General features: G+C 44.6%; 1 protein-coding gene across 2 annotated transcripts in view; it reads right to left on the bottom strand.

Annotated features, from left to right (window-relative positions):
* Nucleotides 1-14,407: 14,407 nt before the first annotated feature.
* Nucleotides 14,408-27,332, bottom strand: part of pcdh17 (protocadherin 17) — a 77,766-nt gene continuing 64,841 nt past the window's right edge. For both annotated transcript variants that reach the window (XM_010886580.3, XM_010886581.3), the window contains exon 5: nucleotides 14,408-16,050. In XM_010886580.3, coding sequence (XP_010884882.2) covers nucleotides 15,278-16,050 — 773 coding nt within the window. In that variant the 3' untranslated portion in view covers nucleotides 14,408-15,277. The remainder of the gene's footprint in view (nucleotides 16,051-27,332) is intronic.

Below are 27,332 nucleotides of genomic sequence, written 5' to 3'. Positions count from 1 at the left end.
GTGCTGTAGATCTGTGTGCTAAAGCTTTAACTGCCAACTTCTGCCTCCCAGTTTGAAGGCCAAACGGCACCCTATTCCCTTCCTGACGCACTATAAGACACAATTAACTAATCGGGTTCCGGGTAGAGGTACTTCTGCACTATGAAGGGAATATGGTGCCATTTGGTTAATCAGTCTGTGTCTACGTTTAACTCCCATATGGTCAAACCTCCTCTTGGTGGCCATTAGTTATCTGAAAGCAGAATGAAAGATTCCCTTCCTCGGCCCGTTCCGCTTCCAAAACTGCACCCTATTCCCTGGGTGGAGCACTTTATTTGACCACGGCACACAGGGCTTTGCCCAAAAGTGACTCACTACTTAGGGGCTAGGCTGCAGTTCGGGAACCAGCCCCCCTCCCTGCCTGTTTAGCATCTCTTTTTTTGTCTTTCCCTCGCTGATTTCCTTTTGATCGGTTTATTTCTCGCCGATTGATGCGACTCACTTGTTAACTTTTGTCTTTTTCTTTTCATTGCCTTTGGGGGAGTGTTTCAAAGCACAGCTATCGGGTGCCAACGCTCCCGGCCAATCAAACACAGGAGCATTGTTAGCAAGGCTCCAATCATCTTTGTCGGCACCCGCTTCACGAGTTCAGGGAGCGGGCGCTGTCCCTGGCGTGCGACGACGAGACGGCACTAACGAATAAACAAAGAGACGGAGATAGCGAGATGAGAGAGGGGACACAGAGAAAAAGGAGAGGAAGAAAGGGGTGTGGAAAGAGGGACGAGAGAGACAAAAGGGAGAGACGGGAGATTGGAGAGAGGGGGTGAGGGAGAAAAATGGAGGGAAGATGAAGGGAGAGAGGAAGAGTGGAATACTTTGATCTGGCTGAAAGTAATCAGCTCATAAAACATGTCATACCCCCAAGTCTAGGCTGGGGAGAATGCTTTGGACAGTTGCCAGGAAATAACAAATAGTGGCGGCCATGTTGCATTTGTTAGTTGTGCTTGGCTTTGGACATACTAATGATCCTCTGTGATCAGGATTTGACTTTGAACAAAATGCACAAGTTTCAGTTCATTAGGCACCTCTTGTCATCGCGAATAGCTCGGCGGGCGGTAAACTTGCCAGAATTAAGGATGAGTGATTTTCGCAGTCTTACCGGTGAAGGGATGATTGTGAAGGGATGAAGGGAGGATCATCTTCGTCCACAGAGATCGAAGTTTCAAAGTAGTCAACTGGGTGGGACCTTCGATTCAATGATCCTGATGGGCTGATTTGAGTCCTGAAGTGCAGTCACAATTACAACCAGTCCATTTTAAGGGTTAACACTGGCTTTAATAGCCCTTAACAAACATTTCTACAGTTGACTTAAATATGTTTTCAAATGTTACCCTAAACTTAATCCCACTGCATAGCTACGGCCAATCACTAACATTACAATAAAGGGAAAGAAATCTTCAAATGTTTGCTGGGGAATCTGATAAATATCCCTTTGTGTTTACTAAAGCTACTGACGAGCCATTATTAAGAGAGATCAATTTCTACGTTGAATTGACCAATTCAACGCAGAGATGGCCTCAATGGTCCCGCCCATGCTAGCACAGATGCCATAATGGACCCGCCCATTCTAGCACAGATGCCATAATGGACCCGCCCATGCTAGCACAGATAATATAATGGACCCGCCCATTCAAGCACAGACGCCATAATGGACCCACCCATTCAAGCACAGACGCCATAATGAATCAGCCCATGCTAGCACAGATGCCATAATGGTCCCGCCCATGCTAGCACAGATGCTATAATGGACCCGCCCATTCTAGCACAGACGCCATAATGAATCAGCCCATGCTAGCACAGAGGCCATAATGAATCAGCCCATGCTAGCACAGAGGCCATAATGAATCAGCCCATGCTAGCACAGACGCCATAATGAATCAGCCCATGCTAGCACAGACGCCATAATGAATCAGCCCATGCTAGCACAGACGCCATCTTCTTCCTCCTCATCACCTCCTTTTTGAAAAAGGCCTTTGAGGAGGGAAGGAGAGTAAATATCCACTTACATTTTCTGTTGTTAAATGAGACAATCCTTTCCCCACACTTCTCCACTCGCAAAAGAACGAATAACAATATCAATGGGTGGATCCCAACATACATGTTTAATGTGATAGAAACAAATTATGTCTGAACACAAACACTTCAGAACTTTGAATCCCAAATCAACACCTTCCCTCCTCCACCTCATGGGCACCACCCCCGTTTCCACAAGAGAATGTTCCCTTGAAAATACCACCTCCACCTCCCCCTCCATCCCTCCACCCCCCCCTCCCTCCCTCCCTCCCTTCCTTGTGTTAATGAGTGCAGTACTAGGAAGGACAGATTTCCTCAATTACAACAGACACACAGCAAGGTTGCTGTCAAGTCTGTTGTGATGTGGCCATATCTCTCCGGCCGTGGCTGGTTTTGACAGCAACCAAACACACACACTCATATACACACACACACACTCATATACACACACACACACACACACACACTCTTACACACACACACACACACACACTCATATACACACACACACACACTCATATACACACCCACACACACACTCACACACACACTCATATACACACACAGGAGATTAGAACCTGAGACGCCTTGACAGACAGCGCCTGTATCCTAAATGTCATCCTCTGCCATAGTGCCGAACTTCATAGCCAGGCCGGCTTAGTGCCTAATATAGTGGCTAGGGATCAATTTGGAACCATGTCGGGGTCTCTGCCATGGCAACCTGAGGACCAACCAAGTGGCTGTATCTACCAGGCCTGCCTCTTGTTTAACTTTACAACTGACAGCTAAGCCACCAGCACTAATTTAGCTTTTGGGGCATGTCTATTTAGCCTGCCTACAGTCTCACAAACTCCCATCTAATTAGACAGAAGAGTTCAGACTCGATCATGCGCCTCTAATTGAATGTGTACTCTATTGTGATACTCATCGTACTGTCCTCAACGAGGGCTCGTGTTTGTGTGTTTTGACTCCTAGCTATGTAGCTGTGGTTAAACCAGATAAAAATAACTAATTGGGACATTTTCCCTATCCTCATTTTTAAAAAGGCATTTTCTTTGGCTTAAGTATTAGGTTTACAGTAGAAGTTAAAATTGCTTAGAATGCCTGCTGGATGATGGCTAATCCCTCATGAAATAGACCCATTGATTGCATTGAATCTTCCTTCATTGAACCAGAGTTACGCTTCTACACACTAATGTCCCCTATAAACCAGTCGGCACATAGGGAGTGTTTTCTCTTTCACTTCCACAATTTTGAGTCTAGCTTTTGAATGGTCTGAGCAATTACCTATTTTGACCCCTTGAATTGAAGTTATGACTGTTAGGAACAGCAGCGTGTGGACGTTTGCCTGGCCTTCCGAGTGCCATTCAGACGCATGGTAATTACTACAAAACACAGGTAGCAAGCCTTCATTTTGGTTTGCCTACTTTTACATTGTTTTCTTCTGAATTTTTTTCCCATTAGCCACAACATGTCCTAAAATAGAGATTTAAATTGCTATATATAAAAAAAAAAACATTTTAACAAAAAGGCTATCACCAGAGGAAGAAACCCAAAATTTGGCACAAAAACATTTTAGAAAGGCTGTTTATGCATGAACATTTATGCATGAATGTTTGTTTGTTGAGGTTAAGGTTAGGTTGAGATTAGGGTTAAAGTTAATGTTATGTTTAGGTTAAGGTTTAGGTTTAGGATTAATTCAAGTAGGATTCATTATGGGAAATCAAGTTTGGGTTCCCCATTTAACAGTCAATGTGTGCATGTGTGTGGGTGTGTGTGTGTGTTTGGATGTGTGTGTGTGTGTGTGTGTGAAGTATGTGGTTCGACAGACAGGTGTAACTTCCACTTTGAAGTTACCCTACACTTAACATTGACAGTGTGCCATTGTGATGGCTGAAGTTGTGTTAAAGACGGCAGGGCTGATTGATCCGGGAGCACTGATCAATACGCCACTTCAGTCCAACAGGATGGAGAACGTATTTGTTCCAAGCGGTGCCCTATTTCCAATTAAGTGCACTCCTTTTAGCCTGAGGCTTTAAAATGTGTGCCCTAAATAGGGAATAGAATGCCATTTGGAATGCAGTTGAAGGGGATGTCAAGACACCGAGGTTAGATTTTATTACTCTATATTCTGACCTTTCTCACATCTCTGCTCTCCTCTCTCATATTTCCTTCCTCTCTCCATCACTCTGTTTTTTCTCTCGTTCTCATTATTATTATTTTTATTCTGTCCGTCTGATCTACATCCACTGTCTTAGGTTTTGTCCGCCAATTATTTGTCTGTTACCTCTGATATTATTCTCCTGGTGATGTCAGAATATTTCAACAGAGAGAGAGAGAGAGAGAAAGAAGATATACTGTAAAGAATGAGATAGAAATAGAAGGAGAATTAGATGTATATAGAAAGTGGGAGTGGTACGTTGTTGGAGGAGACTTTCTGGAGGGTTGTGGGAGGAGACTTTCTGGAGGGTTGTGGGAGGAGACTTTCTGGAGGGTTGTGGGAGGAGACTTTCTAGAGGGTTGTGGGAGGAGACTTTCTGGAGGGTTGTGGGAGGAGACTTTCTAGAGGGTTGTGGGAGGAGACTTTCTGGAGAGCTGTGGGAGGAGACTTTCTGGACGGTTGTGGGAGGAGACTTTCTAGAGGGTTGTGGGAGGAGACTTTCTGGAGAGCTGTGGGAGGAGACTTTCTGGAGAGATGTGGGAGGAGACTTTCTAGAGGGTTGTGGGAGGAGACTTTCTAGAGGGTTGTGGGAGGAGACTTTCTGGAGAGTTGTGGGAGGAGACTTTCTAGAGGTAAATATTGTAGTAATTGACTGTAGAATAATTACTTGTAGAAAATAAGACATCGATTGCTTTGAATAGCGATTTTGACACTGTCCTTTTTTAGCCTCTACTTTATTAGTGAAATAAAGTACCTGTTTATGTGCCAAATGATGAATTGCAGACATTGGTGGGTACTTGCGTAGGGATTTACCACAAACCGGTAGGCATTCATCCACGGACTGACCCCGATCCACAGACCTAGGTTTGAGAAACACTGATATAAAATATGAAATCAATGTATACACATCTGAAAGTAAAATGAAAATATATTTACATATCCAGCAGATGTTCAGGAGACGTTAGAAAGAAGAACATCTCCCATTAAATCAAGTCTAGAAAAGTTATGATTTGAACTAACGGGAATGACTAAAAGTATACAGGTGACCTTGATAGGCTGTATTTACCAGGCTATATTCCATTAGCTTTATTCAATAGGCTTTCCGTATATTTAGGCTACATTTGATAGGGTTTATTCTATAGGCTATAAATTATGATAGGCTTTATTCCATAGGCTATAAATACATTAGACAGGCTGGATTTGAAAAGCTATATTTTATATATTATATTTAATAGGCCATGTTTGCTTTGTCTTACGAGTGCAGCAATCACCTCAAACCATTGCCCTCCATTTGAAGTCAGCCCTTCCTCTGACAAAAGAGTTGACTGAGCAGCAGGAGAGAATTTAATCAGAAGTGACATGTTCAAAAGTCCGGGCGGCATTTAAAAACACAAGTCTCTGCAGGGACTCAATCTCTCTTCCTTTCTCTCTTTCTCTTTTCCTCTCTCCTTCCTTCTTTTCTCTCTCCTGCCCTTTCCCCAAACTTCCCGCTCCCCCTCTCTCACGCGTGCTGCCGTTCCCTCGCTGTCATCGGAGCGGTTTGATATTTGTGAATTGATTTGGCAGTGGTCTGTCTGTCAGTCATTCGCTGTGGCCGTGCTTGGCTCTCATTGCCACGGGCGCTAATCTATTCCACGAGGTGCATTATGTTGACTGCTTCATGTTACGTTCGTGAAACTGCATTGTTGACCTTTTTGTGTTGCATTTGTTCCCGCTCGTCGTCCCTTTCCAATCAGAGCTCAGTCGCATAACCATCTGAGAGACTGTTCAGACGATAATGAGAGGCTGTACAAATTCTGTGTGTGTCTGTGTGTGCATCTGTGTGTGTGTGTGTGTGTCTGTGAGTGTGCTCCAAATGAAACCCTATTCTCTATCTAGTACACTACTGTTGACTGGAGTGCTACAGGCCCTCTCTATGGAAAAGGGTGTTGAATGTTTCGAGCACTCCCTCATTCCTCTGTGGTCTTATAATGTAGATAATATTTAATAGACTTAGTCTTGGATTGGCAGGTGAATAAGGAGCGGGTGTTTTGGATTTGGGGAGTGTATGTCCGTGGGACCATTTTACTGATTAATGTATTTGTTTTGCATGACTGTAGGATAGATCTGTGTGTGTAATTGTGAGTTGTTGAGACTCTGGCCTCAGTGTGACTCCCTGTTTAAATAAATAATAATAATAGATTAATTATTTGCCAATTGTAGGTTCCAGCCCAATAATTTCCGTAAACATGTATTATTTCTCCAATATCCAATCTGTTTCTGTTTGGAGTACTCTGTTAATCCTTTATGCAGCCGTCTCAATATCACTCAAAATGTGTGTCTCAAATGCCTATGAGTGCACTTCTGCTGTCCCACCAACACAGTGTAGTGCACTATAGAATGACACTGTCAAAAGCGTGGCATTTGGATTACCTCGGCTATAGTAACTTTTTGTGTTACAGTAACGCACACACACACACACATTCATACACACACCAACACATTGGTTGATTTTTACTATCAAAGTGAGGACTGTTAATTTGGTCCTATTACAGTTTCTTCCCCCTAAACCATCCCTCAACCTCAATAATTGAACCGTTCTAAGCCCAACTCTAAACCTAAACGTAGTCAGATAAAGCTTCTTGTCAAAGTAAGGACTGGACACATGTCCTCACTTAACACATACAGACACACCTTCCTTTGTCATGCCAGATTCATATTTCTGTTCCCTGATCATTCCCTGCACTCAACTCCTGGATCAACCCCTGAATCGATATTCATATCCAGCTTTGAATCAGGCTCCATATCCTGCTTAGACTCTGGCTTCATATCCAGATTTGATTCTGACTCCAGATCCAGCTTTGACTTTGATTGCAGATTCAGCTTTGACTCTGACTCCAGATCCAGTTATGACTTTGACTGCAGATTCATCTTTGACTCTGACTCCAGATCCAGTTATGACTCTGACTGCAGATTCAGCTTTGACTCTGACTCCAGATCCCGCTTTGACTCTGACTCCAGATTCAGCTTTGACTCTGACTCCAGATGCAGTTATGACTCTGACTCCAGATCCAGCTTTGACTCTGACTCCAGATTCTCCCTCTATACTCTTCTTTTTCTCTCTCTGCTCTCCCCTTTTTTTCTCTTTCTCCACTTCGCCTCTGTTTCGCTCTCAACTCGCACTGTCTCGCTGTGTCTCAGTTTGGGAAAAACAACAACACAAATCAGCGGGCTGCTCATGCTATCTCTTCAATCTGTGTAGCACTACTTTACTAATTTGCTGTAATTCCTGTAATTTGCATCAGATCAGAACCTCCAGAACACAAAAGCAGAGACATGGTTTTCCAGTGTAATCTGACTCCGATCGTCATCTCAATTGGTTTACAGATTGAGCCTGCTAATTGAATATGGGCATTATTTGATTGAGATATCAGAAAACATTGCTCTGGTATTTCCTCAGTGCATGGTATTACAGCTCAGCTAACAAGGGACACACATATCTGCCTCCTTGTATCCCCATTTGTGGGAGATTAGGCTATTTGTTATTTTTGTGCTTGGCCATCTTCAAATTGCCTTATGGCTGTGTGTCCCAAATGACAAACTCATTCTCAACCCCTATATAGTGCCCACAGACCACTGTCGAAAACTAGCTGTGTAGGGAAAAGGGTGTGATTTTCCACACAACCCCTGTCTGTCATAAGGTTTTGTGGTCTTTATAATCCCAATCTAGTTCATGATTGCGTGTGTGTGTGTGTGTGCACGTGCGTGTGTGTAGTTGCACGTGTGTGTGTGTGTGAATCTAACATCGACACTCGTCTCTCTTGGTGTTTGTTGTAGTCAAAGTTTTATTTTATTTTAAGGTTTTGTGCACAGGATTATTTCGACACAACGCCTGTGAAGACGTCAATGCGATGTAGGTGTCAAACTGTTAAAAAACAGATCGCAAAGACTGGCGCATCGTTAGGACTGATTAAGACGTGCAAAGGGCTTCGGGGGAAACAACAAAATGTGTCTATTTTAAAAGAAAGTCCAGAAACGAGGTGCAGTGTGTGTGTGTGTAGGGGTTGTGTGTGTGTGTGTGTGTGTGTAAGGGGTTGTGTGTGTGTGTGTGTGTGTAGGGGGTTGTGTGTGTGTGTGTGTGTGTGTGTAGGGGGTTGTGTGTGTGTGTAGGGGGTTGTGTGTGTGTAGGGGGTTGTGTGTGTGTGTGTTTAGGGGGTTGTGTGTGTGTGTGTAGGGGATTGTGTGTGTGTAGGGGATTGTGCGTGTGTGTAGGGGGTTGTATGTGTGTTTGTGTGTGTAGGGGGTTGTGTGTGTGAGTGTGTACCGGATTGTGTGTGTGTGTGTGTAGGGGGTTGTGTGTGTGTCTATTTTAAAAGAAAGTCCAGAAACGAGGTGCAGTGTGTGTGTGTAGGGGTTGTGTGTGTGTAGGGGGTTGTGTGTGTGTGTGTGTGTGTAGGGGTTGTGTGTGTGTGTGTAAGGGGTTGTGTGTGTGTGTGTGTGTAGGGGGTTGTGTGTGTGTGTGTGTGTGTAGGGGGTTGTGTGTGTGTAGGGGGTTGTGTGTGTGTGTGTAGGGGGTTGTGTGTGTGTGTGTGTGTAGGGGATTGTGTGTGTGTAGGGGATTGTGCGTGTGTGTAGGGGGTTGTATGTGTGTTTGTGTGTGTAGGGGGTTGTGTGTGTGAGTGTGTACCGGATTGTGTGTGTGTGTGTGTGTAGGGGGTTGTGTGTATGTAGGGGGTTGTGTGTGTTTATGTGTAGGGGGTTGTGTGTGTGCAGGGGTTGTGTGCGTGTGTAGGGGGTTGTGCGTGTGTAGGGGGTTGTGTGTGTGATTGTGTGTGTAGGGGATTGTGTGTGTGTGTGTAGGGGTTGTGTGTGTGTGTGTAGGGGTTGTGTGTGTGTGTGTAGGGGGTTGTGTGTGTGATTGTGTGTGTAGGGGGTTGTGTGCGTGTGCAGGGGGTTGTGTGCGTGTGTAGGGGGTTATGTGTGTGTGTGTGTGTAGGGGGTTGTGTGTGTGTGTGTGTGTGTGTGTGTAGGGGTTGTGTGTGTGTGTTTGTGTGTGTGTGTGTAGGGGTTTTGTGTGTGTGTAGGGGTTGTGTGTGTGATGATAATACTCTGCTCTGTAATTAACATGGGCCTTCAGGCTGCTGGTGTTAAACTGGCTGAACCAAGCAAGTCACCAACAGCAACTCTCTGCAGCGTGTCATTCCTCCTCTCTGACAGCGCCCTGTTCACTTCCTAGCACACTACTTCAGACCAGGGCCCCTAACAGATAATAGGGTGCCGTTTGGGACGTTTTCACACTTGATTGAGAAAACAAATTATACACAGGTTTATCCAACCCCTTTATATAATAAATAACATCAGTAACAACCAGTGGATTTCGTATCTTCAGCAGTCACCATGTTTGCACGGTCTGTAGATATGTCCTGGTCACAAAGCGGGTTGGTCCGTGGGGGGTTGTTTGTAGCAGGAATTGGGCCAATCAGAGGCAGGCTGTGCAGGACAAGCACTAGGAGTTTCACTGTGTGATTTTATGCCGATATGTATATTAACTTCAACAAACGGCCAGTCTGAGATGCCCATTTCTTCTATAGCTCACTGATCTGTGCCTGCACCAGATTCCTGGAGCAGAGATTTAATTTCCCTTACAGATTGAGAAGCACATTATACTAATGAGAACTTAAAGCAAATCTAATGCAGTACATTTGAATGGTAAACAAATTAAAGAAAGGCAAAACAAGGCTTTACCTCTAAGCACAACGACAAAGCTTGTATTGCAAAACAGGAGAATGACCCGGCCGTGCAAATCAACTGTAGCTCGAGTCAGCATGTGTGCGCGTGAACGTGTGTGTGTGTTTGTGTGTGTGGACATGTGTGTGTGTGAGTGTGTGTGTCTGTGAATTAGCATTAGCAGTTATCACACACATGGTTTCACCGAGCCATTCCTTTCATTTGCCTCTCAGCTATACAGCGAGCTGTAATCTTTTGTGTACTGGGACTGTGAACTAATGAGATGAATCAAGTATCATTACCCCAGAGCTACAACTTTCAAGTGTGTGTGTGTGTGTGTGTGTCTGAGTGTGTGTGTGTGTGTGTGTCTGAGTGTGTGTGCCCGCTCTGAAGACCTTATTTTCTCTTCCAAAAGCACACTGTTATCAAATGAAGAGATCAACCCCTAGACTCAAGAAGACTTTGCTGGAGGAAATTTACATATCTATGGGCAAGTAAGGAAGAATTCTCCGTTAAGCTGTTGATACACAACGCCTAATATTTCCAACAATTTAATATCCACCACAGAGAGTGGAAGAACGTAAAATACATTATATTCTTCGATTAAAGAGCAATCCAGTCCGACTATATATCTCTCTTGTTCATACAGGCACAAAGGCGATAAGTGATAGCCTTTTTTATTCATGTTTTTTTCTTTTACATAAATCACACTGAACAATCTCAGACAACAGCAGACGAGGTACAAATGTAAGTTGGGACTCTTTTCACTGGGTTTGAGGTCAGGAGAGAGGGGAGAATGTTTACATGAAATGTTGGGTGCCGGATTCCATTACACATAAAGGACGCGTGTGTATGTGGGTGTGTGTGTGTGTGTGTGCGGACGCTTGTGGCCTTGTTAAACAGTCGTCTCAGATTGCCAAAAATACACCAGTCCGTCCTCTTGCCTAACGCCCTGACACTCTGAGCCCACGGTGTTGTAATTAGACAATAATGAGGCAGAGTGCTGTACTCGCATGCGTCCCGAATACATGCACCTCACATAGTGCACCAGATTTGACCAGAGCACCAGTGAACTATTTATCAACCCTCCTTAAGAGCCCAGGGCAGAAGATGTGCACTGAAGAGGGAATAGGCTGTAATTTGGGGCATCACCTTGCTTGCCAGTCAGCTATTAATTGGAAGTTTCAAACCAACAGCCGCATTTGTTGGATCAGCCCTTATAGGAATACGACAGTGTCATTAGAGGACAGCGCCTGATCTGTAACACAAATTCTACGCTTGCAGCCTTAGACTAACAGAGATCTAGACCTCAGCACGCGTGCGGCTTCACACTCAACAGCGCTGCAATTCGCCAAGCACCGATTGGTTGAGGTGACGAGCTCTGCAGCAAGACAGTACAGTCGACCCTGGACGCCGAACGAGCGAACGACGTGGCTGCCAACAGCGCCCTGTTCCCTAGTGCACGAGCCCCTGGACTCATCGGGAACGAGGATTTGGGACGTGGCCGCAGACTGCTTCACTGGGACAGTGGAGCACTAGAGATAAGACAAGGTTATGAAGGAAGAGAATCTGAGATGGAATCGTTTTACTGGAGATGAAGTGTCAGTGTTCAGGCTTGAAAAAGGATCCCTGTCGCACCTCTGCGTTAATGAAAAGGTGTGTGTGTGTGTGTGTGCTGACAACGAGAAGGCAATTGTGTCAAACCGAGGCATGTTTATTCACGCTGGTTTGATGAGATCAGAACAGCACTGCATCAGGTTTCATTATTTGTGTGAATGTCAAACTGTGTCTGTGCGTTTGGGTAAAAAAGTCATGAATCGAATTTAGAAATGAACGCAAAAACACTGGAGGTTTATCCGGTCACATCTCTCACCCGTACAGAGCCTAGCGATCTGTCTCACCTGGTCACATCTCTCACCCGTACAGAGCCTAGCGATCTGTCTCACCTGGTCACTTCTCTCACCCGTACAGAGCCTAGCGATCTGTCTCACCTGGTCACATCTCTCACCCGTACAGAGCCTAGCGATCTGTCTCACCTGGTCACATCTCTCACCCGTACAGAGCCTAGCGATCTGTCTCACCTGGTCACATCTCTCACCCATACAGAGCCTAGCGATCTGTCTCACCTGGTCACATCTCTCACCCGTACAGAGCCTAGAGATCTGTCTCACCTGGTCACATCTCTCACCCGTACAGAGCCTAGCGAGCTTACCTGCAGAGCACTGATAAAACACACTTCACACAAAGGAGGAGAGACATGAGAGACATGAGAACAGAGAGATAAAAGACTTGGAATATACATTTCTGGATGCTCTCTTTCAGGCACCCAAACAGATGGCCGTGGAGGAAAATAGATAAACGGCAAATATATAAATTATATATGTGCTGTAGCTGAATGTGACGTTGTGGAATGCAGGGACATATACAGTATAAACATATGAAATAAAGAATATATATATATATATATATATATATATATATAAACAGATGTTGTTTCATAAAGACGTCTGACATCTAGTTGGCATCGCTGGCAAGAGTTTAGATGACATGAAATAGCATGTCCACATAACACACTTTACCCCATTCCCTACAGAGTGAACCACTTTTGACCTCAGGGTCTTGAGGACATGCTGATTCTGCAGCCATTCCTACAGGTTCTAATAGCCAATAGTATAACTAGTATAACATAAATCCATTGGAGCAGACTGAATAACCATTACCATCTCAGTGCAGAGAACCCTGTGTCGGCCTTCTTGGTGGTTTCAGGTATCGCGCTGTATGTAGGTAGCATTGTGTTGTCACTTAATGGTGGTAGTTGCCTCAATGTAAAAATACTATGTCATGATGTGCAAAGGGATAGTTTGAGATTTTTTGAAAGCAGCCCATTTTCTACTTCCTCACGAGTCGGATGACTCGCGGAGACCGCTTTTATGCCTCTGAAGGAAGTTGCGAACTTGCGTCAGCACCTGTGCTAACTAGTGTCACATCGAATAACTTCTTACATCTGAGACACCAATGCAAAGGGGATAAAGGGTTTCATTATCTAAATGTGGAGGCATGAGACTCCAGTCAGTACTAGTGTTCAAAGAAGACTGCCATTGAGAAAACACACATTAATCGAGATGAAGCGATGTTGTTTATAACCATCAGGGTAACAACAAAATTCCACCTCAGAAACGGCAGTTTCCTATATTACTTTGAAGAAAATATCAACGAACACAAATTCAGTAAGTGCGAGGCCAGTATATCACAGCCTATGTAGGATGAGCAGTGCTTGAATATTAAACACAATGGCTGAACGCTGTCGCTGTGGCTTCTCTGTGACTTGTTTTGTAGTTTAAATGCCCCGGCAGATCAAGCTGTTGATAACAGAAAAGCCCTTGTGATCTCTGGTTAGAACGAGAAGAGAGGAAAACACTAGACGATCAACCCACAGGTCCCAAACGGCGATGGTGGAGCACTGCTTTGGACCAGAGGCCCGTGGGTTTTCCCATGCACCTGGTCGAGAGTAGTACACACCGTTGGGGAAGAGGGTGCCGCTGTGGACCAAAACAAAACCGAACGAAACTCACTGAGTTCAACAAGCTACCAAGGCAACAGTATCCAAATACAATATAAGCAACACAACTATATATTCATTTAATAAAATACACAATATAGCTCTTATACACGTAACAATTTGGCTCAAATGCACAGAAATCGCAGTAAAATCAATAAAAATATGTTCAGTATTTTTTTTGTCGTTGATGTAAACACACTGAATCGGATACATTTTTGCACATAATGATATTGTGTAATAGAGTGATAATGTGTAGGGACTCTTCCAACTTTTTTCTTCTCTTTTTTTCTTTTCCTCTGTAACAGTAGTAAGGGCCAAGGTGTCCATATAGCAATTAATTAGAATAAATATCTCCGACCGTCAACTGCACCTCAAGTCCAGGACACTTTTTTTTTTTTAATTCATCATGTTTTCTTTCAGATTTTCCTTCATTTCTTTTTTTTACAAAATGTATAAATATTTTGTTAATATGGACACTATACATGAGTTCGTAGTACATATAATCATCTATATGTTTTATATAGATATATCTTTTCACAGTTGAAGGAAGAAGAATGTCCCTTTGTACAAGATTGTGAGTGCCGAAAGGCGCGCTTCAGACGTGTGGATAGCCAATACAGGAGAGACTGGAAGCTTATGACAGAGGGTGATGCTTACACTAATGACTGTGTGTGTGTGTGTGTGTGTGTGTGTGTGTGTCTGAGTGCGTGTGTGTGTGTGAATCTCTGTGTCTGGGTGTGTTTATGGCTTCAACAGTCTGGAATGTTCCATGTGAATGCATAAATAGAAGGGTGGGAATACATAGCTTACACAGGTGACTATAGAGAACAGGATAGGACAGGTGAAATATGCTTACACATTTTATAACCCACCCACTGAGTTAAGCCCCGCCCCCCGCCCCCCGCCCCACCCCCAAACCCACCCCCCCGACAAACCTGTTCCCTTTAAGATACAGTATCCATTTGCACTTTGAACATCAACATTAGAAAGTTCAGAAAAAGATGTGTCGGCCTCCTTCTGGGCGCAGCGGGACAGAACCAAGCCGAGGTTCTGGCCGCCGAATGGGCATCCACCTTCTGAGTCCGTCTGTCCTTCGATTGTCAAAATACACCACGTATATAATCCTCCGGTAAGCCAATGGCGGCGTCCACACTTCACGTAAGCAACACACACACACACACAGACGATGTGTAGGCTCGTACTGGCGAATGAAAGACCATGAACACACATAAACGATGAGCTGAGGGGCACTTGGATAAAAGCTTGCAGGGACCCGGGCCAGAAGCTGCTCAGCATTCTGTCGTTCCCCAAGAATCCCAAAAAGCAGAGTCGAAAGGGTGTCCCAAATGGCACCCTGTTCCCTATCTAGTGCGCTATACCACCGGACCCTATAAGACATGGGCAAAAACAGTGCCACTACGCAGGAGTAGGCTGCCATTTGGGACACGTGCGCACAGTTCAACAGAAGTCGGCGGTTTTCAGTTCGGTCAGTGTCGTGTTGTCTCGCCCTTCTCCTGAAAGATGTCGGCCAACATGGTCCACGGTATGTCTTTCCGTGTTCCCGTTGTACAGGTCCTGTCAATAACATTAAAAACAACAACAACATCAACATCAACAACCACCTTATCCGAAGGCCAGGTGAGCTCACTTGGTTTGTTTATTTGTTGTCTGGATGGTGATTGCCATCTTTAGGAGTCTAAGAGAAGTATTCGTCCTCCACCCACACCTCCATCTCTCTGTCTGTCTCTCTGCCTGCCTGTCTGTCTCTCTGCCTGCCTGTCTGTCTCTCTGCCTGTCTGTCACTTTCTCCGGAGAGTTCCGGTGGTTGTTTCGCTGCCTCGGCAGTCCTGCAGCAGTTTGTCGATGTCTCTGACCACCTGGTCGGCGTCCACCCCGTCCCGCGACAACTCCAGGCCTCCGTGGACCCCCCCTTCCATCTCCAGAACACAGTCCATCTCTGTCCCCACCCCCAGTCCGGCCTCCTGGCTGATACGGGACCGGGCCTCGGCTAGAACCTTGGCCACTGGGTCGCAAGGGAGAGCTGGGTAACCCTGATGAGCAGGGTTGTGGGGGCCAGGGTCCCTACTCTGTTTGGTGGTGGGGGGGTACTGTCCGCCCGGGGGTCCGGAGCAGTAGTGGCTGGAGGCGGGCTTACTCTCGGCTCCATCAGCTGGGGATTTAGTGGAGGAGGCGCAGGGGGAGTTGTTCGAGGAGGAGCAGCCCTTGGTAGGGGAGCTGGAGGCAGAGGGCACCTCCTGGAGGAGCGGGGAGAGAGCTCGCTTGGTCTTCAGATATGGTTTGACATTAGCCACCAGGATGGTGTGATCTCTACGCTCTTTCCCGAAGGTGCAGAAAGTTTTCTTCCCGTTGGGGTTGATGGTCTCGTAGGTTTCTGTGGTTTCCATGGCAGCTTCCATCCCCGCAGGAACAAATAGGTTGTTTCGGTAGTCGACGCCCTCTGCCTGGTTGGCTCCGCCTTGTCCCGCCCCTCCCGCCGGGAACTGTGGCATCCAACAACGATCTGAGTGACCTAGAACTCTGCACTCATCTGTGCAATTAACACAGTCTTCTTCTGCAGAGAGAGGGAGAGATGGAGAGAGAGAGTAAGTTTTGCATTGTGATTCATTCTAATATCCTATTAGTGAATATCGGTAGTATTCAACAGTAGTGGACACTAGAAGTGTTCAGTAGAAGTGTTCAAAGGTAAATGTTCAATGGTAGTTTTAATTTAATTACATCACAACTCCAAAATGTCAATATCTTAAAAAGACATCATTATTGGAGTGACCCAAACAGAAACACACACTCTCTGACCCCCTCCCACACATTCTCTGACCCCCTCCCACACATTCTCTGCCCCCCACTCCCACACACTCTCTGACCCCCCCCCCCCCTCACACACACACTCACACTTTCTTCCCTTCCACAGAAACTAATTGTTTTGAGGACAAGAAAGACAATGTTTCCAGGGAAGAGAAGCTCTTTACACACAGACACACAGACACAGACTCACACACACACACAAACACACACACACACAGAAACTCACAAACACCAAGGGGTTAGGAAGAGGAAATAAGGAGGAGAGCAAAATGAAAAGAAGACGATGGAAAAGTGAAGATGGGAAGGGGAGAAGGAGAGGAGGGGGGAGGTAGAAAGAAGAGGAGAGGGTGAGGTGGGGAGGATAGTGAGAGGAGGAGAGGGAGAGGTGAGGAGGAGAACAACAACAGTTGAGTGTGAGGCCTGGCTCCGTGATCATAAATGTATGTCACTGCGCTTTTGAAGCCTTCCCCAGGCAGGCCGAGCAGCTAGCCTCGCCAAGCGTTTCCTGCACTCCCCCTCATCTACGCGTTGTTGTGTGTAGTTCTCTGTTTGGGTGTGTGTGTGTGTGTGTGTCTGCTGTTCCATGTGTGCCTGTGTGTGGTGTGTGAGAGCCGTTTTGTGTTTGGTGTGTGTGTGTGTGTGTATCTCCTCACTCTCTTTCATCTCTATTGAGACGAAGCCACTCTGGATTGTTATGGAAGTCTGTGTTGAGTCTGTGTCAAATGGATCCAGTACTGTGGTGTGTGTTCATAGAGGGGATGGGGGGGGGGGGGCAGACAGGGAGAGAGACAGACTTGCTTTGGCATTGTAAACAAATACTTCCCATGCCAATAAATCCTCTTTGAATTCAATTGAATCAACAGAGAGAAAGGGGGCGTGGGGGGGGGGGATAGAGGGCTGGAGGGAGAGAGGGAGCGACAAAAATGGAGAAAAAAACGAGAGATACAGAACACTGGCATCAGAACGTATGAAGAGGACACGATGGGCTTCAACAGCCTGTCTGGCTGCACACTATCGTCATCTTAATTAGACAGTCACCCTAACATGCACGAGGAACGGCCCAGACACTGAGAGCAAGAGAGAGAATGTGTCAGAAAGAGAGGGAGAGAGAGAGAGAGAGAGAGAGAGAGAGAGAGGGAGAGAGTGATGGAGGGAGGAACAGGAAATGATGAAGATGGGGAGAAACATTATCTTTTTCCTCGACGGGATAAAGAAAATTATCCTCCTCATGTAAATGAACAATGTCAGCCGTTATCACTTTAATCCCTTTATATTATTTAACAACTAAACCTGTCAAACAGGAAACCAACCCAAATCTAAACTATTTAGTACACGCTCATCCCCTTCTTTCCATGAAAAACCATTGGGTTCTAAATTGAGAACAAATTCATAATTTATTGCAATGCATGCTAATTGCATGTTTGTGAGAGGTGCTGTGAGTCAACGCTAGATTTATAATCCTCAGAGAGTGTTATTTCTAACCCAAAGACCCTAATCCTACTTATTGGTCTCGGGGTGTTGTGTTCCACTGGCAGATGGGGAACATTCATCTGACAACACTGTGTTCCAACATTCTGGTTCTGTGTTGTTCTTCTGTTACCTTGTTCCATTGTTACCCTGTCGACGAAGTAGCTGATTCGGCAGCCTCTCGAGCAAATGCAGGAGAAAGAGAGCGAGAGAGAATACTACAAAACTCACAATAGATGAAAGCTCCTAGTTGGGGGAATTCTCCCTGTTGAGGGAATTGGTGGTTGATGTGTAAGGGGGCAGAAGGCCTAACGATTAACTAACCATCACACGGCCTGGGCCAATATATGGCCCGACTCACCCTTTATACCCCAAATAAAGGATGTGATAAAAGTGGAATGACAAGAACTTCACTGGAAATATTAAGTAGCCCGTGTACAGTTCCATTCCAGGCCTGGTAAAGTGGTCCCACCAGGACCTGAACAGCAACAACATGGGCTGATAACAAGGCCCTCCGCTTCACCAGGCAGCTGAAGGAATGAGCATGTAGGTAACAGGAGACTCACATGAGCTGAGCAGAAACCCTGTTTTGGCAGATCATACTGGTAAGGGCGTGTGTGTGGGCAGACAGCCCGGTTCTGACGGGTCTTCAGTACCCTGAGAAGACACAGACGCATCCACCTGAACATCATTAGGACTCCTCGTGTTGTCTCGACCAATCTCCGAGCCTTCAATCTGACGAGAACATCGGAGCTCTTGAGAAAAGAGAAGATCAACACTTGACCTTCTAATCATTCTCGTTAACCTCTCTCCAGTGGCGTCTCTATTAGAGAGGATGGCTGATACTCGTTCTGAGTGAGATGATATGTTCCCTCTGAATCATAAACCAAGTTCTCCAGCTCAGTGTCCCAGAAACACAAGTGGATCTCACACAGTGATCTGCCTGAGGTAGCTGGCCAACCTGAAATGCCTCCTCACGGTTTACGTGCCCTTTAGACGGACCCTACAACGCTTCCAGACACCTTGAAATCATCGGTCAGTCTGGAGAAACCATGTCCAAAACAAGCTGCACCTTCAAACTAGCAGTCTATCTGGAGAAACCATGTCCAAAATGAGCTGAACCTTAAAACTACCAGGGTCTGGAGAAACCAAGTCCAAAATGAGCTGCACCTTTAAACTAGCAGTCTATCTGGAGAAACCATGTCCAAAATGAGCTGAACCTTAAAACTACCAGGGTCTGGAGAAACCATGTCCAAAACAAGCTGCACCTTTAAACTAGCAGTCTATCTGGAGAAACCATGTCCAAAATGAGCAGAACCTTAAAACTACCAGGGTCTGGAGAAACCATGCCCAAAATGAGCTGCACCTTAAAACCACCAGTGTGTCTGGAGAAACCATGCCCAAAATGAGCTGCACATTAAAACCACCAGTGTGTCTGGTGAAACCATTTCCAAAATGAGCTGTACCCTTTGCTTGTTGCTTTCCCTTTTGGGTGTGGTATGTCTTAAATCTTGCTATTCCTACAGTACTTGACATTTCACAAATGGCAATTGTGCATATGTGTGTGCATCAGAGTGTGTATGCACACTCTGGCACTGAGTTACATGATGTAGAATTTGGTACTAATAAAAGATTTGGCCAATTCTCCTAGGACTAGATGAAAAACAGAAACCTCTGTGATAACCACAGTTATTTAGAAACAGAATAACATGTTATAACCACAGTTATTTAGAAAAACAATAACGAGTTATAAGCACAAATATTTAGAAACACAATAACCTGTATTAACCACGGTTATTTAGAAACACAATAACCTGTTCTAAGCACAATTATTTAGAATTACAATAAACTGTTATAACCACAGTTATTAAGAAAAACAATAACCTGTTATAATCACAGTTATTAAGAAACACAATAACCTATGTTAACCACAGTAATGTAGAAACACAATAACCTGTGTTAACCACTGTTATTTAGAAACACAATAACCTGTATTAACCACAGTTATTTAGAAACACAATAACCTGTGTTAACCACAGTTATTTAGAAACACAATAACATGTTATGACCACAGATATTTAGAAACACAATAACCAGTTATAACCACAGTTATTTAGAAATGTAATAACATGGGTTAACCAAAGTTATTTAGAAACACAGTAACATGTTATGATCACAGATAATTAGAAACACAATAACCAGTTATAACCAGTTATTTAGAAATGTAATAACATGGGTTAACCACAGTTATTTAGAAACACAATAAACTGTGTTAACCACAGTTATTTAGAAACACAATAACATGTTATTCCCAAAGATATTTAGAAACACAATAACCAGTTATAACCACAGTTATTTAGAAACGATACAGCCTCTGGTATAACCATAGTTATTTACTAAATTTTATTTTTTTATTTACCAGTCATGAAACAACTACTGGTGCTACCAGAACTGCCCTCTACTGACAAACTGTTCCCATTTAAAAATGAAATCCATTCTCTCTCTGTTTCATATATTAGTCGCTGTTGTGTTGTTGTGTTATTGTGTTATTGTGTTGTTGTGTTGACTTGGTCTCCTTGGGTACCCAATGAGGTGGGAGAAAAGCGTGTGTACGTGTGCGTGTGTGAGAGAGGGAAGAGGAGAGAAAGAGAATGTCACCTCTGGTCTCGTATGACATACAGCAGATATGAGATGAAGGACTCAAGGACGGCCGGCTTGCAGACATTAATAATCTATAAAAGGTTCCCAGTTTTGACTGAACACATGGACATTTGTCTGGCATGGATTATTTATGCCTTAATATGTGCACAGTGAATGGACAATCACCTGTGATAGAGAGAAAGATGGACAGCGACAGAGAGGAAAAGAGGGAGAAAGAGAGCAAGAGAGACATAGAGACAGAGAGGGACAGAGACAACTAGAAGGAAAGTAGGAGACAGAGAGAAAACGAATGACAGAACGAGGGACAGAGGAAGCAATGGGGGAGAGAAAGAATGAGAGACTCAGGGAGAAAGATACGCAGAGACAGAGAGAGGAGTGTGTGTGTGTGTGAGAGTGTGTCTGTTTGGTCATTACATGGCAGACGAGACAGAGACAGTTGCACTGAGAAACATCCTTCACCAAGACAACCATTCTTTGAAGATACTATTCAACATATTCAAAATGTTCAATTATTAAACCCAGAGGAACATGTTAAAATACTAATGGGGAAGAGAAAAATGCTGCATTTGGCGTCCGCAGCCAGAGAGAAACAGAATATTCAAATCAATAAACAGTAGCACTGGCTATTCTTGTTGTTATTATGTAGGACTCATTTTTGTTTATCTTAACATTATTACAGATATCATTATTGCACTATATAGGCCAGTGTGTTAGAAATTATGGTGGAAATAGTGGTAATGGTAGTGGTAGGAGTAGCAGTTGTGATAGTAGTGGTAGTAGTGCTAGTGGTACTAGTAGTAAAGTTAGTAGTGGTAGTAGTAGTAGTACTGGTGATAGTAGTAGTGGTAGTAGTGGTGGTAGCAGTGTTAGTAGTGGTAGCAGTACTAGTAGGAAAGTTAGTAGTGGTAGTAGTAGTAGTGGTGGTAGTAGTAGAAGTAGTGGTAGCAGTAGTAGTGGTTCTAGTAGTATTAGTGGTAGTAGCAGTAATTGTTGTAGTAGTAGTAGTAATAGTAGTAAAGTTAGTAGTGGTAGTAGTAGTGGAAGTAGCAGTAATTGTAGTAGTAGTAGTAATAGTAGTAAAGTTAGTAGTAGTAGTAGTTGTAGTGGTAACAGTAGTTGTAGTAGTAGTAGACATGTTAGTAGTAGTAGTATTATTAGTAGTGGTAGTAGTAGTTGTGGTAGTAGTAGTAGTAGTGGTAGTAGTAGTGCTGGTAGTAGTAGTTCTAGTAGTAGGATAATGCTGGTTGTCATAATAGTAGTAGGAATGGTGGTGGTGGTTGTAGTAGTAGTCATAGTAGCAGCAGTAGTAGTAGTGGTAGTACTAATTGGAGTAGTAGTGGTTATAGTAGTGGTAGCAGTAGTAGTGGTAGTAGTAGAAGTGTTAGTAGTGGTGGTAGTAGTAGTAGTAGAAGTGGTACTAGTGGTGGTAGTAGTAGTAGTAGAAGTGGTAGTAGTTGTGGTAGTAGTAGTAGTAGAAGTGGTAGTATTTGTGGTGGTAGTAGTTGTAGTAGTAGAAGTGGTAGTAGTAGAAGTGGTAGTAGTAGTAGTAGAAGTGGTAATAGTTGAGGAAGTAGTAGAAGTGGTAGTAGTTGTGGTAGTAGTAGTAGCGGTTGGTAATAAGGTTTGCTTAATGCATTTAACTCCCATCCCCCCTCTCTCCACCCATCCCTCTCTCATTCTTTCTCTCCATTTCGTAGCCCTTGGCCCCTACACAATTTACTCCATCTGTTGGCCTCATCCCCCTCTCTTCTCTGTCCAGATGAGTGCTTCACCCGGGGAATGTCAGCTCCCCATTTGGCCTTCTTCAAACATTTCTGACGAGTTAAACTAATCTCTTCGGCTCAGAGGACAGGGCAAGACCTGTAGAACACTACAAAGACCAGCACATGCGTATTCGTTGTGTCTGTGTGTGTGTGTGTTCTTGTGTCTGTGAGTGTGTGTTCTTGTGTCAGTGTGTGTGTGTTCTTGTGTCTGTGTGTGTGTTCTTGTGTCAGTGTGTGTGTGTTCTTGTGTCTGTGTGTGTTTCCAGTTCAGGAAACAAAAATATAACAACCTACATTCTTTCCCTCCACTTTCGCTATAGAAACGTACTGTCTCCTGTCTGTATTTCCTCGTCACAGGAAAAGTATTTTTGTAAATGAGCAGTTAGCTAATTGCAACATGGCCTTGTGACATGAAAACAAAACATGCCTCCAAAATGGAACCCTACCCAGTGCACTACATGTGACCAGGGCCCCTCTGGAATGGAGTGCCATTTGGGACACAACATTTAGACAGCCCAGAGAAGAAAGGCCACTCCAAAACAGGAAGTATTTACCAATAAGAAGCTAGTTACTGCCAGCTGGATGGCTGAGTTCATGCATAGATAGATGGATGAGTAGATGGATGAGTTAAAGAATAGATGGATGGATGAGTAGATGGATGAGTTGATGACTAGATGGATGAGGTGATGAATAGATGGATGGATGAATGGATAAGTTGATTAATAGATGGATAAGTAGATGGATGGATGAATGGATGAGTAGATGGATGAGTTGATGAGTAGATGGATGACTGACAAACACAGATAAACAAACGTGTGTGTGTGTGTGTGTGTGTGTAGGCCATGGTCAGTAATGTTCCCCTTCAAGGCCGAGGATGGATAAAAAAACATGTGCGTGTGTGTGTGTGTGTGTGTGTGTGTACGTAGGCCACAATCAGTAATATTCCCCTTCAAGGCCAAGGATGTATAGGATGCATCCAGGTCTGGGACCGTGTGTGTGTGTGTGTGTGTATACGCATGTAGGTGTGTGTGTTTGTATACGTGTGTAGGTGTGTGTATACATGTATGTGTATGTGTATGTGTGTGTGTATGTGTGTGTGTATACGTGTGTAGGTGTGTGTATACATGTATGTGTGTATGTGTGTGTGTATACGTGTGTAGGTGTGTGTATACATGCATGTGTGTGTGTATGTATGTGTGTGTGTATACGTGTATAGGTGTGTGTATACATGCATGTGTGTGTGTGTGTGTATGTGTGTGTGTATACGCATGTAGGTGTGTGTGTTTATATACGTGTGTAGGTGTGTATGTGTGTATACGTGTATAGGTGTGTGTATACATGCATGTGTGTGTGTGTATATATGTGTGTGTGCATACGTGTATAGGTGTGTGTTAGCTGGATCACACCAAGGTTGCACCTGCTCACCTAATTATCTTCTCTCCATCCTTCCATTTCTCTTTACCCCTCTATCTTTTCCTCCACCCCTCCTTCATCTCTCTCCATCCTTCCATCCTCTGTTCCCCTTACTCCACCCCTCCATCTCCATCCTTCCTATCCTCTATCTTTCTCTTTCATCCAGCCCTTCCCCCTCCCTGTACTGAGCCAGTCAGCCAACCAGGCTGGATGCCAGAGCCCCTAAACACTCTACAAATCAGAGCAGGAAAATATTTGTTTGTTCACGTTTGGCCACTTTCCCTGTGTGTGTCTGAGTGTGTGTGTGTCTGTGTGGGAATGTGTAGGAGTGTGTATATTTCTGAAATAACTATAGAACAGAGACAGAAAGGTCCCCAAACTGTGGATGACACACAAAAAGTCGAGATATTTTTAAGAGTGAGGCATTAGAGACTGGTTAAGTATATGCATAACCAGCGCTGAGTTTCTGCTGGATACTTCCGGAACAGGTTCCTGCAAATTTCCGATTTTGTCTAGTTTGTTCCGGCATCTATATTGCACGCTTTCGCGCATTAGCATTACTTGTCTTTTTCCATCACTGTGTCCACTTTGTACTGTAAATATTATACTAAAAGCGAATTGCCTAGCCTCAGTTGCCCCTGACAAGATTGTGAAAGTTATAGCATTTTATAATAGCATTTCTGCTATTTGCACTACCGATTGACATCATTCGTGTCGATTTGCTCCCCTCTCGGAGTCAGGCTGCAGAAGCTAGCATGTTCTTTAGCATCTAGCATCCAACGGAGTAGGGCTGGATAACTTCAGCTGAAGCAGATTTATTAAAAAAGCCATTAGACACAACTATTCGCTCTCTGACAATGTGCCAGCTGGCTAGCTCGTGACATTATCCTTTAGTGTGTAAAGCAGTTATTACATTATCTCATGACATACCTGCACTGCATTTCCTTCTCACATATTTACTGGTTTGTCACGTGAGCGGATCAGTTATTCTCAGTCCGTTCTGGTGCGCTGGGTGGCTTAGTGCCGTAACAATGCCATAACGGAGCGGCGGTGGGAGGCCGTGCCGACACCGTCATGGCCGGGGAGGGGGTGGCATCCCGATACCGCTCCGGAGCAGTTCGACGTTTCAACGGCATTCGAAAAACAAACGGCAGGGGAGCAGGGGAGCAGGGACACAACGCCTAGCACGATCCGAGCTAAGCCAAGGACAAATGTCTGTCGATCAAACACTTCCTTTCATTAGCCATTCCATTAAGAACAGCAGGACTCACAGCCAGCTAATGCCTGGATAAATGGTTCAAAGTCAGCCTGAGGGGGAACGGTATTATAGGACAAGGTGGAGGAAGAGGGAGCAGGAGGGGGAGGGGTTAAGGAGAGGGAGGAGGAAGAGGTGGAGGCAGAGGGAGAGACGAACCATAAATACGTACCAATAGCCAAGAGAAGCAGACAAAAGCAATGTTCAATCGATGTCCCTTCATAGGGTAGCAAGGCATTCAGGGGTCTGAGTGAAAAAGTGAAAGGCAAGAGGGCAAAAAAAGAGTTGGGAACAGGTCGATGTGAGGGCCTGATGTGGAACCTGAAGGTGCTGCTTTGAGGTGACCGCCGGTGGCTCAAATTACATCCTGTTCCCTATATGGTGCACTAATTTTGTCCAAAGAATAGGGTGCCATTTGGGAGGTACACCCGCCTTTCACTGGCTGGTGACTTGGCTCAGTCAATACAGCCAGTTCCGTCTAAACGGCGGCTCAATGTGTGACCTATGTTCAGGAACATAAAAGGGCAAGGTTTGTGCTGCGGTTCCTCTCACCAACGCCTTTCCGCCCTCACAGAGACACCAGCGCCGTCATCTGTGGTGATGGTTTCACGTGCTTGGGAACTGGAAACTTAGCCCTCCATGTTTTCATCCGTTTGGTCATCGGAGCGACACTGACTGCCAGTGCTATTGTATTCAGACAAAGGCTACCTTGATCTAGCCTGACAACAATTATCATCACCACCACCATGAGTCTGTTTATCTAGCCTGACTACCCATGCACATCACCACCACCATGAGTCTGTTGATCTAGCCTGACTACCCATGCACATCACCACCACCATGAGTCTGTTTATCTAGCCTGACTACCCATGCACATCACCACCACCATGAGTCTGTTGATCTAGCCTGACTACCCATGCACATCACCACCACCATGCGTCTGTTGATCTAGCCTGACTACCCATGCACATCACCACCACCATGAGTCTGTTGATCTAGCCTGACTACCCATGCACATCACCACCAACACGAAATCTGTATTTGGCCCCCACTCTCTCAAACATATTCTGAAGGTTTTGACTAGCTCCAGATGCAGGCCTGCACGCTATCAATCCTAGAGGAACCTGGTAATGATACTCTGGTTGTTTCGATTGAAGACAATGTAATCAACCCTAACTCCTTTTTCGAACGTGCCCCACATCTCCTTGACTTCAGCACAGGGCTGTCTTTAGACGGAGTGTAGCAATGACAGAGCTTAACAATGGATGAGTCGTCAGACAACGGTGGGTTAGGGTTATGATGTATTAGGGTGATGATGTATTAGGGTTATGATGTATTGGGATTATGTTGTATTAGGGTTATGATGTATTGGGGTTATGATGTATTAGGGTTATGATGTATTGGGGTTATGTTGTATTAGGGTTATGATGTATTCAGGTTATGATGTATTAGGGTTATGATGTATTCAGGTTATGATGTATTAGGGTTATGATGTATTGGGATTATGATGTATTAGGGTTATGATGTATTGGGATTATGATGTATTAGGGTTATGATGTATTGGGGTTATGATGTATTGGGGTTATGATGTATTGGGGTTATATTGTATTAGGGTTATGATGTATTCAGGTTATGATGTATTTGGGTAATGTTGTATTAGGGTTAGGGTTATGTTTTAGTAGGTGGATACAGTTACACCCTACACACATCTCTCAAAACCTTACACAAGAAACTGTGTGTGTGTTACCTCTGAAAACAACACACCAAGCAACTGATGGTACTTGAATGAAGGTGGGGTTAAGCTTAATTAATGCATACCAGGATGACCTTTGACCTCCCTGCCCTCTCCTTCTCTCCCTTTCTCACCCCTTTTAACCTTTCTTCATGCTCTCTCTCCCTCTAAACCCTCTCAACAGCATTAGGGAGCCTTGAATCACACCGTGTGAACCAGCCACTGAGAACCCCCCCCCCCCCCACACACACACACACAGCTCTAAACCTCTCATCCTTGCATATCTATCAGTTGGCTATCAGAAGTTAGGGGAACAGGTTCACCAGGCTTATGCAAAGCAAACATGAGAAACCGCTGAGTATAGCAGAATGTCATGTTTACCTGTAACGTCCTTCACCTTCATGCACACACACACCCGCATGCACACACACGCACATACACGTACCCGCATGCACACACACACACACACACCCCCAGACACACATCCACATGCACACACACACGCAACCACACAGACGCCAGGACTCTCACTCAGCCTAATGAGTTTGATTCAGTTCGTGTCAGTTGAATTTGAGTTAATCTAAATTGGATTTCAGCTCATGGCAACTGAATTTAAGTTAATGTCAACTGGATTTTTCCCAGGTGGTTCTGAGATCATGTCAGTTGGATTTCAGGTGGATTTCAGTTAATGTCAGAGGGATTTCTCTTCCTGTCAGGTGGATTTCAGGTCATATCAGGTG

This window comes from Esox lucius, chromosome 22 (genome assembly GCF_011004845.1).
Source record: "Esox lucius isolate fEsoLuc1 chromosome 22, fEsoLuc1.pri, whole genome shotgun sequence".
Taxonomy (NCBI): domain Eukaryota; kingdom Metazoa; phylum Chordata; class Actinopteri; order Esociformes; family Esocidae; genus Esox; species Esox lucius.
Note: the sequence above shows the minus strand (reverse complement) of the source record. Positions and strands in the feature narration are given on the sequence as shown.